Raw genomic sequence first — 21,111 nt, 5'->3', positions numbered from 1 at the left:
ATTATTTCTTCAGGAGAAAAAGGATTAGAGTATGACTGTTTTATCATTTACGAGTGGATCCTGAGGATCTCCAATGTTAACAGAAATAGAAGAAATGTTTCATAGTATTAGGAATTGCAATGAAAAATAACGAAAAATTTCATGACAGTAAACAAATTTATGGGATCTCCTTTTTTGGAGGTCTCTATCAGTTTTTAAATTGTGAGGATATTCCTCTGGTTTATGTGTGCTTTATGCTGAGGTGATATACTAGATGATTTTGTGTCTACATAAAAAATTTATAATTCTATGGGTTTAAGAAAAATGTAACCCCAAAATAAGATTTATTCATTTTCTTCAAGAGCACTCTGAAAGAACAATGTGTGTATAATAGTATAAATTTGGCACTACTTTAATACAAATTTTAGATATGAGGCTTACAATAAAGTCTTTATAAATTACATGAATAAATAGTTTTATGATGATGTAAAAATATTTCTGCTTCAAAGAAACTAAATGAAAAGGAAATGCCAAGCGACAAGTGAGAATATTTTAAGGGCCAATTTGTACCAACTCTTTAAGATGCTAATGAAGTTGGCAAAATTCCTGGTATTCTGGGTATTTTGATTTGGAAATAATTAGCAAGTATAGTATTTAATCTAAAACTGTACATGGCATTAAGTATTGATATTTTACCAACTGGTATCAAAAAGCAGAAAAATCAGGAATTAAAATGAAAATTAACACTACAAAATGGGATCTATTTTTAACTCCATTTAAAACCATGGAAATCTTTCAGCAATCCTTTTGTGTCATAGTTTGGTCTTCCTGTCTGATTGAGAATGACTGAGTCCCAGATGATGCTATAGCTGTTCCCACCAACACAAAACTTGCATTTGCAAATGAGCTGTGCATTCAGACAAAAAAGAACAAACATAAATGACCATCTTCCCATGCATCTGCAGGAAGGGAACACAGAGATACTTCATTTTATATCTCTCAGTGGCACTAATGAGGCAGAAGATTTGTATAAAATGGAAGGGAATCCTGGACAAAACATAGCATCATCATGATTGTTTTCATATGCAAATCTTCTGATCATGACAGAAAAAGACCTGGACATTATTTATATGTGTCTTAAGCTATTCCTGTCAGAAAAGAATGTTAAATTTAAGACTTGTTCACTGCTTCCTGAAAATAAACAAAATAAAATAAAACCCCTCAAATTTTCTAATAGAAAAATCAGGAGAAGAAAAACAATTTACTTTGTATTTACTTGAATTTTAATTATGTACATGAGTAGCAACAAAAGTACAAGGAGTTCAGGGACTTATAAATTATCTCTAGGTAAAAGAATATCAAACCAGTACATTCAGAAATATGGCATCACCAGAGATAACAAAGAGGACAAATGTAGGTTTTTCATGAAAAAGAAAGATACTTTATTGCATTCAATATCAACATCTCTGGCATCTTTCTTTATCTGTTCAAAATACTGGTTTCTGCATGAAGTCTTTGGAGTACATCTAAAAAAAGAGAGAGAGAAGGAAAAGAAGAAAAACATGAGCAAGACTAGTTCTGAAAAACAATGGCTACTATAAAAATTGAGGGTGTTTTTAAAATAGATGCTTCATATTTAAATAATTAGAGAAACTATAGAATAAAGGAAAAACAATGATGTTACTACAAGACTAATGTATTCTAGGCCAGGAAAAGGGCAATTATTCTCTTTTTACATATGAAAAGCTGAAGCTCAGAAAGGTTAAAGTTCATTTAGCATACTTCTGATTTTTTTTTTGATCTCACACAAAAAAAATTCTTTCATTTATTTTAAGACACATACACACAACCCAGAAGAAGTTATAACAAAAAAAAATTTCTCTATATTAGTTTACTTCATAAAATTTTTTTAAATTGAGGAATAGAGAAATATTACAGACTATTCATTAGCTATGTCTAGTACAGCGAATACCTAGACTCTAATCAATATCTCATCTTTCTTATGATACCTAATGAATCTCTTCTGGATCTTCCTCTTAAGTGTATAGAAATTACATGTAGAGTGAAATGAGGCTACAATTCAGGGTATTATGGAAAGGTTTCATACAACTAAATGTAAAAAAACAACAAAAAAAGCATGGTTTTTTTTAAGTTCTAAAGAAATGATTTCTGAGCATTTCTAAACTAAAATAGCCAGATATGATTCTCAAAAGGGACTATGACTTCAAAGAGTAGGAAAAATAAAAGGGAAAATGAATCTTCTTAAAAACAATATTGCTCTTTAATCCTTTTTATTTCAGAAGATGACAGTCATTTTTTTAAAGTTCATCATATAGTTCTATTGTGTCATTTACTATACTGGAAGTTGCTGAGTGATTCAAAACTTTCTGTAGTTATTTTCTATGTAGTAATAACTTGGGGGAAAAATATACATCTATAAAATCCACATAGTAATAACTTGGGGGAAAATAGTTCTAGTATCTTTTTAAAAATATTCAACATTCCAATTGGCAAAATTATTTTTTAAACAAATTTTGTTATCCTCTATAATTGTGCTAAGCAAACAATCTGCATACATATGTAATTATAATGTTTTTTTATTAGAACCATCTACTTAAAGATTTCAAAGTACAAAAAATACTAAATATTTAAAGCAAAAGCTCAACATACCTCTGTAACTATCTGTAAATCATTTGACATTATGTGCACAGGTAGAATAATGTTAATAACTAGTGTGGTTGACATGTATTCAGCATAAACTATCGCATAGGGAAAGGGGCAAATAATTTATTAAGAGTCTATTATATGACATAAGGAAACAGAAAAAAGTTCACAAGGGGAACATAGATAAGCAGTTTTGGAACTACCATATAAAAATTTCAAAAACCAAGTTGTACATAATGGAGAGTCATTATTTCATATTCAGTGTCTTTTTCTGTTCTTTGTTTGTCAAGTTCATAATGATAAAAAAGAAAAATAAAATGTTTTAAAGACTCTATTTTTGCCAGGCACTGTGCTAAGCATTTTACATGTATCATTTTATTTGATTCTCCACAACAATCCTCTGAAGTAGATGCTACTATTATCCTCTTTTTATAGTTGAGCAAACTGAGGCAGGTAGAAGTTGAGTGACTTGTCTGGGGTCACATAACTATTTAGTCTGAGGCCACATTTGAACTCAAGTTTTCCAGATTGAAGGCCCACCATTCTATCTACTGGATCATCAGATGCCTACAAAGGATTCAGTAGATTAAAAACAAAACAAAAACAAAAACAAAAAAACCTTTGCGTGGTTAACTGAGCAGCAGATAAAGAAAATACCGTTGATTTCTTTAAACCTGACCTGTTTATCCTCAGCTTACCCATTTGTAAAATGGGAATAATTATAGCTATATTACCTTTCTCTTTTAAAATGTACTACAGGCATAATAGTAATCAGCAATATAACCAAGTAAGATTGCTTTGTAATTATTTATATTTAAATGAATGACATTTGAGGCATAAATTATCAAAAACTTTTCAGTCACTCCCCTTAAGCATCCAATAAATTTCTTTGTCCATTCACTCCCATTTGCTTTTTCTTTTATGTAGTCAGTTGGCAGGACCAATTGTTCTGTTTCTACTTTTTTTCATTTTTCATAAAGTTCCCTTGAGATTGTTTTATCCTATTATTCTAATACATCAACACACAAGAATTTAACAACTCCTCTATTGTTAGATTTAAACTGAATCTAAATTTCTTTTTTTAGTACCAAATAATGTTATAAAAATCTTTAACCACATAGTTACTTTTTTGTTCTGTTTTTGATAATATTCCCAACAAGAGAATTATTAGGCCAAATGGCATGGTAGTTTTGGTAACTTTAATTGGATAAATGCTTTCATTTTACTATTTTGCAACTTTAGCAGCAGTGATAAAAATGGGAACCTATTTCTTCACAACTATGTCAAAATTCAATTTCATTGACTTTAATTGGTTTTTGTCAGTTTTATGAGTGTGAAATAGTGCTTTGAGTTATTTTAATGCTTAACTCTATTCCTGAGATTGAACATTCTCTAAATGTTTGTTAACAATTTGCACTTATTCTTTTGTAAATTTTCTGTTTATATATATATACCTTACATATTTATCTATTATGAGTGAAGAGTTTTGCCTTGGTAAATTTTTTTTAAAGAGTTCCTTGTATATAATTATATCAAATTCATATCTATTGTATTATATTGGCCATAAATATTTTCCTAATCGATTGTTTTTCTTTTATTGACTGTTTTATGAAATCTAAGATCTAAGCCTCTCTATATAAGTACTTATAGCTGAATTAAATTTCTTTTTTTAAGTGTTACAAAAAACTTTATTATTTTTTTATTAAAGCTTTTTATTTTCAAAACATATGCATGGGTAAATTTTTCAACATTAAACCTCGTAAAGCCTTGTGTTCCAGTTTTCCCTCCCCTAGATGGCAAGTAATCCAATATATGTTAAACATGGTATATTAAGTATACATGCTAAATCCAATATATGCATACATATTTATACAATTATCTTGCTGCACAAGAAAAATCAGAACAGGAAAAAAATGAGAAAGAAAATAAAATGCAAGCAAACAACAACAAAAAGAGTGAAAATGCTATGGTCTGAACTATACTCAGTTCCTATACTCCTCTTCTTGGGTGTAGATGGCTCTCTTCATCATAAGATCATTGGAATTGGTCTGAATCATTTCATTGTTGAAGAGAGTCATGTCCATCAGAATTGATCATTATATAATCTTGTCGTTGCTGTGTAAAATGACCTCTTGGTTCTGCTCATTTCACTTAGCATCAGCAGTCTTGAATTTCTCAATGGCACATTGTAAATAATCACAAAGGTTAAAGTATCATGTATTCAAAGTTATCATCCCAAATTATTACTTTTTTATTAACTAAAATCAACAGTGCTATTTTAGCTTGCCAAGAAAAACAAATTTAGTTAAGTAATTCATATCATTTGAGCACAAGAATTACATACAAATTGGCTATAACATTACCCCATCTCCCAATTTTCCCTATCAACCTGGAATAGTTGTAAACAAATTCTTTAAAATTGGCTAAGATTATAGTTAGCAGGGGCAGCTAGGTGTCCCAGTAGATAGAACACCAGCCCTGAAGTCAGGAGAACCTGAGTTCAAAGGTGACCTCAGACACTTAACACTTCCTAGATGTGTGATCCTGGGCAAGTCACTTCACTCCAATTGCTTCAGCAAAAAAAAAAGAAAAAGAAAGAAAAAGAAAAAGATTATAGTTAGCAAAAAATATACACAAAAGTCTTGCTTACCTGTTGAAAATGGGCAGCAGTAGAACCATTCTATTTATTTCTTTGTTTAGATGACTGCTTCACATCTTCAACCTTATAAAACAAAAATACAGAATTAATGCAGAGACTAAGCAAGTTCCGCAAAGAACCAAAATTCAAAATCTGACTTAAAAACAAATCTTAAGTATTGTAAGAATATTTCTTCTATTAAAAAAAAAAGTAAATTGTTATTTACAGGCTTCACTTAATAGGTTAGCTTTTTAAAGTATCTGCATAATAGTGCATAACTTTTACTAATCCTGAAAAACCTCTATATAGGACTACACCTTGACTTTTCCCCTTAAACAGGTTATAACTGAACCACACCCATTGTGCCTCTCCCTAGTCCTGGAAAACATAATTAGAGTACACCATGAAAGAAATGTGATCTGGGAAAATTACTTGTAACTAAGATATGGACTCAACTGTAGCCAACAAAAATGCATCACACATAAAACGTGTGTGTAGTATGGAGGGAAAAATTCATGTTCCCGAAGGCCAAAGCCTTTTTATTTTCATCTAGTTTGCAATTCTGAAAAACCACATTTGTCAATTTGCTAGTCTAGAATCTCATTAGCTTTTCTTGACGATTAGTATTTTATCCTATTCATACTTCTAGGACATTCAAGGATTTCCCATCTGCAAATCATATCATGATACCTTCTTCTCTCCCCCTATGACCTTGAAATCACATTTTAGGCTGCCAGGTCCTCTAACTTATACTCCTTAACTGAGAGAAGTTATAAAGATTTCTGAGATGTAAAGAGTTTAATATGAATATGTTCTATCCTATAAACAGTCAAAGGGATGCCCCTAAATCCACTCATTGTAAAGGTTCTAGGTCCACAATAGCTTTCAGGTTATTTCAGGAAACCCTAAGGGACTCTGGTTTAGTTTAGAATCTTGGATCTTTTATGAATCGTCATCAGCATTATCATAACTTACATACATACATAACTTACTACAAGGATTTTCCTCAAGATTGCATTATCACTCTCATCTTTATAGAATAAGAAACTCAGGCTCAGAGAGTTACACTGCCAGGAAATATCAGAGCTGGGAATCAGTACCAGGTCCCTTGACTATCCAGTTAGTACATCAGGCTGCCTCTCTAGGCACCTGACTTAGGAAAATGACCAAGTCTGAATGGCAGCTGGAGCCTTGAGAAGGTTCCCAGAGTACTTACTAGGGTCTACTCCACTACATATACAAGCCAGGGATTTCAGAGGCAAATACAAGGCTTTGTTGTTTTTTGAACAGAAAATTCTCACCAATATTAAAGTGAAACAAAGGACATGGGAATGGTGAGGAGGGAAGGAAGCCCCCCGGCTCCCCCCCCCCCACATACTCGGGAAGTAATTTGTGCATTGTTCCCCATATCTAGTCACACTTCCCCTCTTCCCTGTTTGGACAATGCATCAAATAAGGCTCTGGTGACTTTGGGACCAATAATATGTAGCTGCAAGAGTAACAGAGAAAACACTTGATGTTTTAAAGTATAATTCAAAAGGAAGCTGTAGTACAAAAAAAAAAAAAATGTATCTATCCACTTCCCTATATACCTTGGTTGGAAAAATAGTGATTAACTAATCTAATAATCTTACATATGTCACTTAGTTCTCAGTTTCAGTTACTTCATCTGCAAAATAAGGGGCTGAACTCTGATCTCTAAGAACCCTTCCTACTTCTAAATCTACTACACTTAATGATCGCCAACACTAGTAATGTTAATCACAACAGGACTTTGGAAGAGGACCCTTGACTTCCTTCCTGGCCATTTAGCTGTCCTATTCTCAAGACTAAATTCATGAGCCATACTCAAGAACAGAGGAGCCCAGAGGGAATGACAGGAGTATTGCTTTGGTAATTACAGCAAAAGATTTTTATGTAGTTTTAGGGCCTGGATGCTGCACAGGACAAGAAACTGATGACATGCTAATATACTGTTGGGTTTTATCAATATTATAGAAACATAAAAGAATTAAGAAAACCTGGAAAATTAGAGGGAAAAATAATTGGTTGTGAGAAAGGATGGGAACAGCCTGAAAAAATAAAGTACAAATTGAAGCTTATCTCCAAGGCTATTGTGGTCCAAATTATTTTTGAATAATGTTTTCAGCATTCTCAATATAACATGATCATTACTGAAATATTAGTAGTCATGGAAGTATGTCAGCCTTTCAAATGAACTATCCACCAGCCTTTTCATTTCTAGGGCCCTGGCTCGAACCTAGAAAACAACCACATGAAAACACACTTCTGATTTAAGAAAACAACTCTTGTTAGGAACACTTAGACTATTTAGACTTCAAAGGATAACTGCCTGGTCTAGCCAGAAACTTGTAACTGTAATTTCTGCATTTCCATATGACAATCACTTCTGCATAAAACCAGTTTCTAATATCTTTCTTAAATGTGACTTTTCATGGTAAGTGATCTTCTGTATAGATTTAATTTTGTTTTCCAATTTGTCTTAGTTATGTCTACACTATAGAAAACAAGGCATTTCAATAAGAAATACATTAAGCATGTAGGATAATTTTCCGCATTTTATTCTTAGGAAATGAGGATTGGAAGAAAATATGGGTGACCAAAACCTTTCAGTTTTGTTGCCTGTAATGTGGGCTAGTTTAGTCATAAGAAAGCAAAGTTTTGAGGGCCAAACTAGAGCCCTTTGAACATGGGAGAGTTATCATCACATCATGAGGAGATTCTGGAGGATCAATCTAGCTGAATATTAAGAGACATGTCACCAGTAGGGTAGCCACCTAATGATGAAATGCTTTCATGTAAATGAAGGAAAGAAAAATTTTAAATTGCCCTCAATCGCAACTGATAAATGGTCAAAGGATGTGAACAGGCAGTTTTCAGACAAAGAAATCAAAGCTACCTCTAATCATATTAAAAAGTGCTCTGACTCACTACTGATTAAAAAAAGAAGCAAATTAAAACAACTATGAGGTATTACTTTATACAAATCCAAATAACTAATATGGCAGGAAAAGATGATAAATGTTGGAGGGAATATGGAAAAACAGGCATGCTAATGCACTATTGGTAGAATTGTGAATTGATTTAATAATTCTGGAGAATAATTTGGAACTATGTTCAAAGGGATATAAAACTATGCAAATAGCCTTTGATCCAGACATACCATTGCTCAGTCTATATTTCAAAGATATTATGAAAAGAGAAAAGGACCTTATTTATACAAAAATGTTTATAGCGACTCTTTTTATAGGGGCTAAGAATTGAAAATCGAAAGGATGCACATCAATTGGGGAAAGGTTTTAAATAAGCTGTGGCATTTAATTATGATAGAATACTATTGTGCTATAAGAAATGACAAGCAGTGCCATCTAGGGAAGGGGTGGAGGGAGAGAGGGGAAAAATCGAAACAGAAGTGAGGGCATGGAATAATGTTGTAAAAAATTACCCTGGTGACACTGATACATTGTTGGTGGAATTGTGAACACATCCAGCCATTCTGGAGAACAATTTGAAACTATGCTCAAAAAGTTATTAAACTGTGCATACCCTTTGATCCAGCAGTGTCTCTACTGGGCTTATACCCCAAAGAGATACTAAAGAAGGGAAAGGGACCTGTATGTGCCAAAATGTTTGTGGCAGCCCTGTTTGTAGTGGCTAGAAGCTGGAAAATGAATGGATGCCCATCAATTGGAGAATGGCTGGGTAAATTGTGGTATATGAATGTTATGGAATATTATTGTTCTGTAAGAAATGACCAGCAGGATGATTTCAGAAAGGTCTGGAAAGACTTATAGGAACTGATGCTGAGTGAAATGAGCAGAACCAAGAGATCATTCATTATATACCTCAACAACAATACTGTATGAGGATGTATTCTGATGGAAGTGGATTTCTTCAACAAAGACAAGATCTAACTTAGTTTCAATTGATCAAGGATGGACAGAAGCAGCTACACCCAAAGAAAGAACACTAGGAAATGAATGTAAACTGCTTGCATTTTTGTTCTTCTTCCCGGGTTATTGATACCTTCTAAATCCAATTTTCCCTGAGCAACAAGAGAACTGTTCGGTTCTGCACACATATATTGTATCCAAGATCTACTGTAACCTATTTAACATGTATAGGACTGCTTGCCATCTGGGGGAGGGGGTGGAGAGAGGGGCATGGGTTCTGTCAATAAAAGTTATTAAAGACTTAAACAAAAATTGATATTGTTTAAATATATACTGATGCATGCCATTTTTCATTTTCTTTTATTCTTTTTCTTTTATTTGAGTCTTCTTGTAAGAAATGACTAATATGGAAAAGTTTTACATGATTGTACGTGTATAACTTATATGTGATTGCTTACCATTCTTGGGGAGGAGGGAGAAAAGTTGGAACTCAAAACTTTTCTTAAAAATGTTAAAAAAAAAAAACTGTTTTAACATGTAGCTAGGGAAAAATAAAATGTAGCTAAATATTAAAAAATAAAATAAAATTGCCCTCACTTATGCTTATTTGGTGTGGCAGCAAAGTAGTGATAAAAGGAATAGAAAATGGTTAGATTCACACAATTTTTGGAGAGACAACAAATGCCAATTTTACTTTCAATCATCTAAATCTGAGATCCTTGACCAGTGATCAACAAGTGCCTATTTTGTTAGAAGAGCTAAATCATATCAATATTAACCATTCTTGCTATAATGAAAGCCAATAGAAAGAAGGAAATTTAATGGGAGAATGGCTCATAAGTATTATTTGGAACAATGAAGAAAGGAATTGATGGCGTACATTTTATTATACATCTAAAAGTTTCAGTAGACACAATTTTATAGGACATTAGATTATCACATATTACAGTACTGATGAAAAATATTTGCTAAAAGACCAACATGAAAATAGTTGCAACTTTATGTGGCAACACTGGTTGCTAAGGATGAGCCATCAGAGAAGTTCTATGAAGAACTTGATAAGATTCTTCAATCAAATCAAATCAATATTTACTCTGATGCTGTGTGAATTCAATGAAAAAGTGACACTGGATAGAAAACACATACAAATATAGTTCAGGAAAAAGAAATGAGAGAAATCAAAGACTTGCCAATTATATAAAAATCTCATATCACCAGATCATGAATACCTTATTAAAAAAAAAAATGGTAGACTCTGTACAAAGAGAGCTCTTCCACCAATATATGGAAAAGATGTTTTAATATATGAGTATCTTTGAGGTAACTATCTATGTATAATCAGATCAATGAATTGAAAGAGCAAAAATAAACTTTATCGAAATAAAAGCAAAACTCAATAAAAACAAAAATGAGAAAAAGAAAAGTGTAATTAAAATGACAGAACCTTGAAATTATTTGTGAAAGTAACTGAAAAGCAAAAATGGGAAAATGGTGACAGAATTGACATCAACAATGACTAAAATTTAATCAAAATAAATTAATTGCTACAAGGACACCAGAAGAGTCCAGAAAAAGTGCTTTGGTCATCAAATGACTGACTTACATGCCAAGTAGAAAGACATAACTGGGGAATTCTGGGTTAAAATATAAATTTATCTTTAGATCTTACAAAGGATGATGGACAATTATAGTCAGTATGGTCTTGTAAAGCACAGAAAAGCAATGGAGGATAAAACTAGTTTAAAGGAAATATGGAAAGATATTTAGCTAAGACCTTAAGACATCTAAGGATGAAAATGAAAAGGACAGACTATAAACAAAAGAAAAAATTGGAAAAGATCTGTAAAAGCCACTTTAACTAAATGATTTCCTCAACAAGAAGAATGGAATGACCAAATTTGCAAGGTGCTTAGAGGGAGGTAGAAATGAGATTAAAGAGAACATACATGAAAAAAATAGCCAAATAGGACCAAGTGTGTATATATAGAAGAGACCCCATGCTTGGGATGATTTAATTGTGAAGGCATTGATGGACCAATAATCCAAGGTATCTGAAGGAGAACAAGATGCTAAAGGGGGGAAAAAGTCTCAAACTTTGTTAATACATATATATATTTTTTTAAAAAGCTGACCTAGAGAACATCAAGGTGTTAGTAAAAACAAAATTCTGGTAAATAATATTTGACAATGGACCATATCTTTTACTACTTCACAATTAGCTCAAATGAGTAAAGAATATAAAATCCCATGAGTTTGTTAATTATAAAAAAGCCTTTAATAAAATGGACCAAAATACTGACTTACAAGACCTTATACAGCAAAGCACTTCCCATCCATAAATCAAGATCCATATTCTTGGAATCTTCATGTACTTAATTAGTATTGTTTTAGCAATAGTCTACATGCAGCATTAGGAGAAAGGAAAAATTATAAAAGTGGGCTTTGGCAGTATACATTTTAAGGCTCATTTAAATTTCCATTGTACAAAAAAGAAGAGAAAGGAAAAAGGAAGAAAAAGCTCCCAAAAAGAGCCTACATGTAATTTTTTTTAAAAGGTTCAGATCAAAATATGAGTAAATTTTATATATAATTTATGCAAATAGTTAACAGAAACCAGTTCTGTTGTAATATATGAATTACTCAAGGAAGACAGAGTTCTGCCTCTGTTACCAAGAGAAGTATGTTATTGCTTTCTGGTTTCTGGTACTTACCTGCTCACATTTATCCTATAAACTGAAGAGTCCTGAATGGTAATTTAATCCCATTTTCTAAATTTCCTTAGATCTCCTAGTTTCTGAAGTTTTCTTATTTACAATCTTCTATACTATCCAACAGTACAGATTAGCTGAGATTTTTTAAATGGAAAAACAAGATAAGAAAAATAAATTATATAGAAATAAAAGGCCTTTATCTTCAGGTGTTTAGTATTTCAGAAGGGGTTGTCAAATGAAACTTGATATAATTAGAATTTCTTACTTCAAGAATTCATTCCAACAGGCCCCCAAACAACTACTGCTTAAATCCAAGCAGGGTCAAAAGTCAATAAAGTACTTCACTGAAATGGTACAAGAAATTATATATGTGGACAATATGGAAGGATTTGGGACTTTATTTTATTAATGACTTCAAAATCTTAATTGTTATTATACATCTGAATGCTTTTTTGGAAAACAGTTTATTGTAAAGGTTTTGGTGTCAACAATGAAGCTTCTTTTCCCTCTATCTGTAATAAAGAAGTCTGCTTATGAACTTAATGAAAGCTAGATCTGCATTCTCCTGTGTGCCAAGTTACTCTGTTCCCTGTTCATTCTTCTCAGAGGTAGACCACAATAGCAATCTTTTATACTACTGTGGATGCCGGGCCACAAGGAGAACTATGTTTAATATGAGCTAAGTATATAGTTTTCTCCCTATGAAAGTTGCCAGATAGCATCCCAGGTCAAAGAAAAAGAGTCATCTATGATGAATAGAAATAAGTACACATGTATGCACATACATACACATCCTGCGTAGGATTTTTATACATATAAACAAGAATTTTGCATACATACATATGTACATGTACACATATTGTTCACAAAACATTCTAACTATGTCATCCTCATGACCAGGATGTGAAGTTGGGGGTTGTTTGGATGTAGATGTGCCACAATATAGGGTTTCCCTTTTAGAAGAGGTGGGAGGGAACCCCCCCTTATTCCTTTTGCCAGTTTTATAAGGAATATTACATAAAGTATTCTTCCATGAGCACACTTCCTTGTAGTCCAGGGAAATGGAGTTCATTTCTGGAAATAGCTTTGTACATAATAACTAAAAGCAGTAACACAGATGAATTATGATTCTTACAAATCATAAATACAAAAAAGTAAAAACTGAGAGTGAGATCATAGCAGGACATAAAGACATCACTAATTCAGGATTGCTGAGAATGTCCAAATGTTAAAGTGGTTTTGCATTTAGCCACGCTCCTTCCAATCCCCACCAGAACTATAAGGATATGAAGTTTTATGTTCTTTTTTGAAACTCTGAACAAAGAGATAAATTTTTATTAATAAATTATGAAAGTCATTTCTTACCTTCTGATTTGCATCCGTTTGAAAGTATGTCTTCCACACATCTTCTAGGATTATGAATACTCGCAGGCCCCAATCATACAATTTCTCCCCATTGACCTTGAAACAAAAATTGAAGATTAATATAAAGGCAATATAAATATAAAACAAAGGTAATATTAAATAACAATGATTTTCCTTTTTTTTTGTTAAAAGTTTTAAAAAAATCATTATCTTCACAAATCTTATAGAGATACATTAAATACATACACATTAAAAACAGTGTCAAGTAAGCAAAAATTAGGATAATAAGAATGATTCAAAGAGTAAAAAAAGATGACAAGGGAAGCCTGTGATCAATTGCAAATATTTTAAAACTTTATTTGCAATAAATAAAGAGAAAATACCAAAAATTTAGGCACACCAATCATTTCTACTCCATCCTTATCTTCTAATGCCACACATGTCGCATAAAAAAAAAAAAAAAAACTAAACAAAACAAAAAACTAGAAGATTACACCCAGCAATACTTTTTTTTTCTTTTTTAGTAAGATGATCTTAAAAAAAAAAAAAAAAACTTATTAGAAGAACTACTTAATTTTTAAGGCCCCCCCCCCCCCAAATCACTGAATATCTTTTTTTTCTTTTTCTTTTTGCTAAGGCAATTGGAGTTAAGTGACTTGCCCAGGGTCACACAGATAGGAAGTGTTAAGTGCCTGAGATCAGATTTGAACTCAGGTCCTCCTGACTTCAGGGCTGGTGCTCTATCCACTGGGCCATCTAGCTGCCCTTCATTGAAGGTCTTTTTAGTCCAACTTTCCATACAATGCTGTAATATTCTCTATAACATACATAACATAATTATTTCCTCTCTTTAAAAAAATTCTAACGACAAAGAGCTCACTATTTCATAACCATCTCATTTTTGAACACTTCAAATAGTTTTAAAGTTTTTTCTTATGTCAAGTTAAAACCTATCTTCTAACTTGTTCTGATTTATCCTCATTCTGCTCTCTAATGAGACACCAAACTGCTTCCTCTTTCACCTGATAATTCTTCAAATATTTGGAAATATTTGAAGTCTTCTCCTTCCCTTCCCCCACTGCCATGACTCATTTTTCCCATCCCCAGGTTTTTCTTTGCCAGATTAAAAATACTTAGTTTCTTCATAGTTCCTCCAATTATTCCTAATGGGAGACAGTTTCCAGATTTTTCATAATCTTAGTAGTACTTTCAAACTTTGAATGGATATGAAAAAGCATGCTTTAACAATTCTTATTATCTCCAAGTATCTAATAAGCATTTGTTAAGTAGTGCTATATGCTAGGCCCTGGGAATTCAAGGACAAAAATGAAATGATCCCTGCTCTTAGAAGCTTATAGTGTATTAGAGTTGAAAATAGCATGTACAAATATAAATTTTTTACAAAATTACATAATTCTGGGTGATAGGCACTACTAGGAAATAGACACTCTTTAGATTAAATGCTTGCCTAAACTACAAAAAGAAGTCATATAACAGTAATTTGATCTGAAAATGTCATCATGATCCCAAAGTTATTATTTTAAAATATGCCCCAAATAATAATTTATTAATATTTTAATATGAAAAGATAAAATCATTTTTGTTAGTTTACTGAACAGGTAAAATAATTTAATATTCTCTCCCCATATGTGTATGTAATCCTATCTCTGAAATGAAAAATAAATTATATTTTGGGTGGGGATTAGAAAAGAGGGAGATTAGATAAGAGAAAATAGCAAAAGAATATTATTTTTTGAATTTGAGAAGAACAAGTTTGGATAGAAATGCTTATTACATCTAATTGACAGCTGTATTTCATAAACATCTACCCAAAAACCCTATATTGGAAAGATAATTTGTATGACTATGGTTAACTTCCTTCAAATTTGTATTAAGGTCTATTTAACATGCTAAACTTTTCCTAAATGATTATAATTAAAGAAATATTATCCCCCCAAAATTCTGTCACAACAAATAATTTAATTGCCCATCCTTAAGGAATTCTAATATTCATTTCAGAGAACATTTTGCATATAGTTATAGTTATTCTGTTCTATGGACTCAACTAATTTACCTAATCATTCTAAAAAGTCAGTTAAATAAATAATCCACATGAATTTTGGACATTTACTTAAAAAGTGTACTTTTACAAACCAATAAGGAATTTCTTATAAATTTGGACCTAAAGTAATTGTTTAGGAATCTGATTAGAATTCTATAGGCCAAATATCTCTTCCATCTCCAAATAGATACATATTCCAAAGAAAAAAGTTAAAGAAAATATTTATTCAACACTTCATAGGACCAAATTTAGTATCGCATCTTCTAAATGTCTGACCTAATAAAATAAAAGTATAATGAAATGTTTCACCATTAAGAAGTCAAATTCAGATATTCATTAGTCAGAAGAATGTAAATGTCTAAATTTTATAAAAGCAACAAAATCTGAAATACAGAATATTAATACTAAATTCTAAATACAATTTTCATATGCAAACATGCACCAGGAGAGACATAGAGGAAGGTCAACAATGAAGACATGGGTTAACATAATTAAAATGCATAATATCATCAGATACTTCTGAGGCTTTAAGTGTAACTTGTTATTGCTGAATGGCCAGCAGATTTAGGATTGAGCAAAATAAATGCTAAAATGAAAATCTGTAGCTCTAAAAAAAGTATCTTTCATGTCTTTGGAAAACTGTTATAGATAAATATTCTTATTAAATGATGAAAATAAATAAGTGTAATAAAAAATATACTACCCACCAACTAAATTAGCTAAAGAAACGATATTTCATCATGAAAGAATGGTTTTTTTTCCCCCTGTAATTCATACCTCTACTGAAATTTGATGTCAATGCCTCACTTAGTGTGGAAGAGTCCCTGAGTTTGTGAAGGCAATGACAGAATACAAGCTCTGGCATGTCTTATTAAAGTATAAAGGCTCTGAGTCCACACCTCTAATATTGGCTAAAATGACAGGAAAAAATAATGATGACTGTTGGAGGAGATGTAGGAAAACTGGGACACTGATGCATTGTTGGTGGAATTGTGAACAAGTCTAACCAATCTGGAGAGCAATTTGGAACTATGCTCAAAAAGTTATCAAATTGTGCATAACCTTTGACCCAGCAATGCTAAATCCTAAAGAGATTTTAAAGGAGGGAAAGGGCCCCACCTGTGCAAAAATGTTTGTGGCAGCTCTTTGTGTAGTGGCAAGAAGTTGGAAACTGAGTGGATGGCCATCAGTTGGAGAATGGTTGAATAAATTATGGTATATAAATGTTAAGGAATATTATTGTTTTTATAAGAAATGACCAACAGGATGATTTCAGAGATGCCTGGAGAGACTTACATAAACTGATGCTAAGTGAAATGAGCAGAACCAGATCATTATACACAGCAACAAGATTATACGATGATCAACTCTGATGGACGTGGCTCTCTTCCAACAATGAGATGATTCATACCAGTTCCAATTGTTCAGTAATGAAGAGAGTCATCTACACCCAGAGAGAGAACTATAGGAACTGAGTGTGGACCACAATATAGCATTTTCACTCTTTCTGTTATTGTTTGCTTTCATTTTTGTTTTCCTTCTCAGGTTTTTTCCTTTCTTTCTAGATCCGATTTTTTTTGTGCAGCAAGTGTATAAATATGTACACATATATTGGATTTAACATATACTTTAATATATTTAACATGTATTGGACTACCTGCCATCTAGGGGAGGGGAAAGGGGTAGGGAGGAGGGGAAATTTTGATACAGAAGATTTTGCAAGGGTCAATGTTGAAAAATTACCTGTGCATATGTTATGTAAATAAAAAGCGATAATAATAATAATTTTTAAAAATAAAATAAAGGCTCCAAATATGGGCCCAGAGAAGATTATGTATTTGTTGTCCAAGATCTAACCTTGCAGAGAGTCTCAGAGAGATTCACCACCAGTTTAGTTTCAGGGTGATGGGATTTTTTGACAATAGCAACTCTCAAAGACTGATTAGGTGTACTAAATGATTGATCTAATAATAATGGCCTCTTTGAATTTCATGAGCAAAATATTAAGGTGATTCAAGACTTCAGACTTTTCAGGTTATCATATCCCTCTGCTGAATGAGTCAGTCAATAAGCACTTATTAAGTACCTACAAAATGCCAGACACCATGCTATGAGCTAGTGATATATAATTAATAAAGTTCCTGCCTTCTTCCTGCTCACAATCTAACAGGGGAGATAACATGCAAACAAGAACAAGTAAACTATACAAAGGTTACATAGAAAATACAAGTTTTGAAATTGTATCTTCTCAACTCATCCTCAGTTGCCTCTCTCCTCAGTTTAGAGGGCAGAATGTTAAACTTTCCCCAAAGCCTTCTTTACAGAGAGCTCACAACCTAGCAGTAACTCTCTTTTCCATCAGCATACCTCTGAGTAGCTCCTTCCTCTGGTGTATGTTTTTCCTTCATTAGATTTGATTGTAAGTTCTTCAGGGGCAGGGATTGTTTTTTTTCTTAGTTACATCCCCAGCCTTTAGCACAGTGTAAGGCACATAGAAGTAGGTGTTTTAATATTTAAATTATTTGAACTGAGATTGTTTGGCTTTCACAATTTCTTTAGGCAGTCCTCCAGGCCTTGAATGTTCTCCTTTCTCATCTCTGCCTCCTGGCTTCCTGAGTTTCCTTAAGCCCCAGCCAAAATCCCATCTCCTACAGAAAGCCTTTCCCAATCCCTCTCAGCTTCAGTGTTTTTCCTCTTTTATTTCCTATTTATCCTGCAAATAACTTGTAGTACATATTTATTTGCTTGTGGTCTCCCCCATAAGAGTGTGAACCTTTTCTGACCCTTCTAAATTTTAGCTCCTTTCCTCTGGTTGATTATCTCCAATTTTCCTAAATATATAGCTTGTTTATTCATCTTTATTTGCATGCTATCTCCTAACTTAGATTATGAACTTCTTTAAGGAAGAGACTGTCTTTTGTTTTTCTTTGTAACCCCAGGGCTTAGCATAGTACCTGGCACACAGCAGACAGTAAATATATGCTTCTTGACCAACTGACACTCAGCAGAGGGAAATGATGGTCATAAAACACTGAGGGTGGTAGGTCAGATCCAGGTGTTTTGGAGAAGGGAGGAGAGAGCCCCTCTCATTACAATGTTTGTCTGAAATAAGACATAATTGTTCTATGCTAGTTCTAGCTTTGCTCAAAACTCAATAACTGTGATAACAAGACTCATATTTAAGTTGCTTTCATATATCACAGTGATGTGAATTCTGAAACTCTCCTCTTGACAGGAAATGCTAAAATGCTCATCCTAGGAACTTAGTTTTCCAAACTGTATTATTACTATAATTAAGGCAACCATGATGTACCTATAGCATCTTTAAAATACCTATTATAGGAATTATTTTGTTTTGCTCTGATGGAAACCAAGTTTTCCCAGAATATCTTTAACACAGCCTCAATATCTCAATACCCATACTTTATCTCCCCAATTCTTCCCTGGTACTTGCCCTGAGAAAACCCATAGTTATTTTCCCCCTATTTAAGATGTGCTTATGATGAAGATTTTTGCCAAGTCCTTTTCAGGACTAATCCCACTATGAGGTACTCTCTTCCTCCTCATAATGCCTTCCATCTAATGGAGTCTTTCTTCTTATTATAGCTAACTCTTTTAGGGTGGTACATCTTTTTTGGGATAGCCCATCATGTAATACATGGGGGTCTCTCTTCTCACTTCCTTCTCCCCTTTGTCTCATGGTTCCTTTCCCTCTATTATAGCTAACTCTTATGGATTTAACCTGCCAGTCAATGATGTATTTCCACCTCATGGTATAGTTCTTTAATGACATCTTCCAAATCCCTTTCCTATATAACTATAATATTCTTTCTATTGCTCTCCCAAATCTATTTCATATTTACCACTCCTGTTAGCTATTTTGTTTCTTGATTTTGTCTGTAATTTCTTTATATAGGATACACAGAATATAAGGATAAAAGACTCCCAAAGAGGAAGATTCACACAAAACTATGTTAGCAACAGAGCCCAACTTCAATTTAGTTCGATTTCCAACAAAATACTAAGTGCAAATGTGAGGACCACACCTAAGTGTGAAATCCAGAAAGCTTGTAAAGGGTTAAAGGAGACTGTACCATTAAGGAGCAGGTCGGTTCTCTGAAAGACCCCACAGCTGTGAATCATAACACACCTGAAGGAATTGCAAATAGGCCTTTACTGATACAAATGTTGCTTGTGAATTATGAATGAAATAAATCAGAGGCAAGAGGGAAGAGAAGAGAGGCCAGAGAATGCAACTGCCTCTCAGTCTCCTTGTATTGTTATCATCTTGTTACAATGAAGTGATCTCTTCTGCTGGTCAGAATTAGATCTTCAGCAAGCACTAGCAGCTAACTCCCATAGCATCAAAGATAAGCACTGATGATACAATAATAGATATAAAATATACCCTGATCTCAAGGAGTTTATTATCAATGATAAGGGAAATAAATCAATATCTAGCTAATATTTGGGGAAAGGCTAAAACAATCATGGTATATGAATATAATGCACTATTATTGCATTAACAAATTACTAAAGGGCCAGACTTAGAGAAACTAGGAGGGACTTGTATTAACTAATGCAGAGCCAAGTGACTGGAAGCAGAATAATTTTACATAATCTACAACACTGTAAAGGAAAACAACTGTTAAAGGACTATATGCATAAGAATTATGATTAATGCAATGTCTAAATGATGTAGCACAAGATTTTTAATCAGTCCATTCTGGCTCTATTGTCAGAAATGATATAGAACTTTAAATTAAGCCCATTCTGTTCCCACTGTCACATAAAAAGGGAGGTCAACTCCAGAAACTGTCATGTTAGCATATCTAAAAGCATACTTAACTTCTGTGGTTTCATTTTGCAGTAGCTCACCACATAGATAGAATGAGTTCAAGTTTGTTTTCGTCTAGGACCTACCCTTACTTCTCTCTGATTTCCTAAACCCCACTCTTCTCTCTCACTCTTCCCTCTGAACCCTAAAAAGTCCACTTTATCACAACATGTGGCAAACTAATTTTTATTTTGCCCATTAGTCTTTTCATGTCAATAAAGGGCCTTTGTGACTATAATAAACACCTGCTGTGAATTTTTCACATTTTTTACTGCTCTCCCATGACCTAGTATCTGTTACTTCTTCACATATACAGTTCTAGAAAGCTGATAATGAATCATGCTTCCTATCTGAGGGGAGAAAAAAACTAGAGGTGAAGAATGAAACATACATTTTAGACACAACTATATTTCTCAAAAAAGATGACTTATTTTTATTAGGGTTGTGAAGAGAAGGGAGGGGAAGGGAGTGGTATTGATACCTTGCTCTCCAAAAGGGAGAAGAAAAGCAAGAAAACATCATTTATGAAACATAAAGAAAGAGAAAGGAAATTCAGTTAAGGGATAGAGATGTGCAAGGCAGTGTTGAAACTACAGTGTTAAATTTAAGATATATTTAAAGTAAGTTGCATTATTAGAAATTCGGCATCCTATATAATCCTCTTTTCCTATTCTTTTGTTTAAGAAAATGTCTAAATTTGCCGAGTTCCTTAAGGAGCCTAAAAAATTCAAGGCTCCTTAATGGCAACTACATTATGCTCAATGATGACTGTCACTGATGAAGAATATATGGGTAAGTGAAGCTGAAACTTAGATTTCAAACCTGAGTGTCTAAGGTTATTCATCAATGATAATTTCCAAATCATTTCTAAGCTTAAACTGCATAAAAAACTGTTGTCAATCAAAAAGAATGGTATTCTATGGTATTCTATGGTATTTCAC

At 32.9% G+C, this 21,111-nt stretch overlaps 1 protein-coding gene across 2 annotated transcripts in view; it reads right to left on the bottom strand.

The window, feature by feature from the left end:
• Window positions 1–1,244: 1,244 nt before the first annotated feature.
• APOO (apolipoprotein O) overlaps window positions 1,245–21,111 on the bottom strand; it is a 68,444-nt gene continuing 48,577 nt past the window's right edge. For both annotated transcript variants that reach the window (XM_031959484.1, XM_031959485.1), the window contains exons 7-9: window positions 13,272–13,367; window positions 5,294–5,365; window positions 1,245–1,505 (exon numbers count right to left, since the gene is read on the bottom strand). In XM_031959484.1, coding sequence (XP_031815344.1) covers window positions 5,324–5,365; window positions 13,272–13,367 — 138 coding nt within the window. In that variant the 3' untranslated portion in view covers window positions 1,245–1,505; window positions 5,294–5,323. The remainder of the gene's footprint in view (window positions 1,506–5,293; window positions 5,366–13,271; window positions 13,368–21,111) is intronic.

The sequence above is a fragment of the Sarcophilus harrisii genome, chromosome 3, assembly GCF_902635505.1.
Source record: "Sarcophilus harrisii chromosome 3, mSarHar1.11, whole genome shotgun sequence".
NCBI classification, from domain to species: Eukaryota; Metazoa; Chordata; class Mammalia; order Dasyuromorphia; family Dasyuridae; genus Sarcophilus; species Sarcophilus harrisii.
The sequence above is the reverse complement of the archived record's forward strand: the minus strand, read 5'-3'. Positions and strand labels throughout refer to the sequence as shown.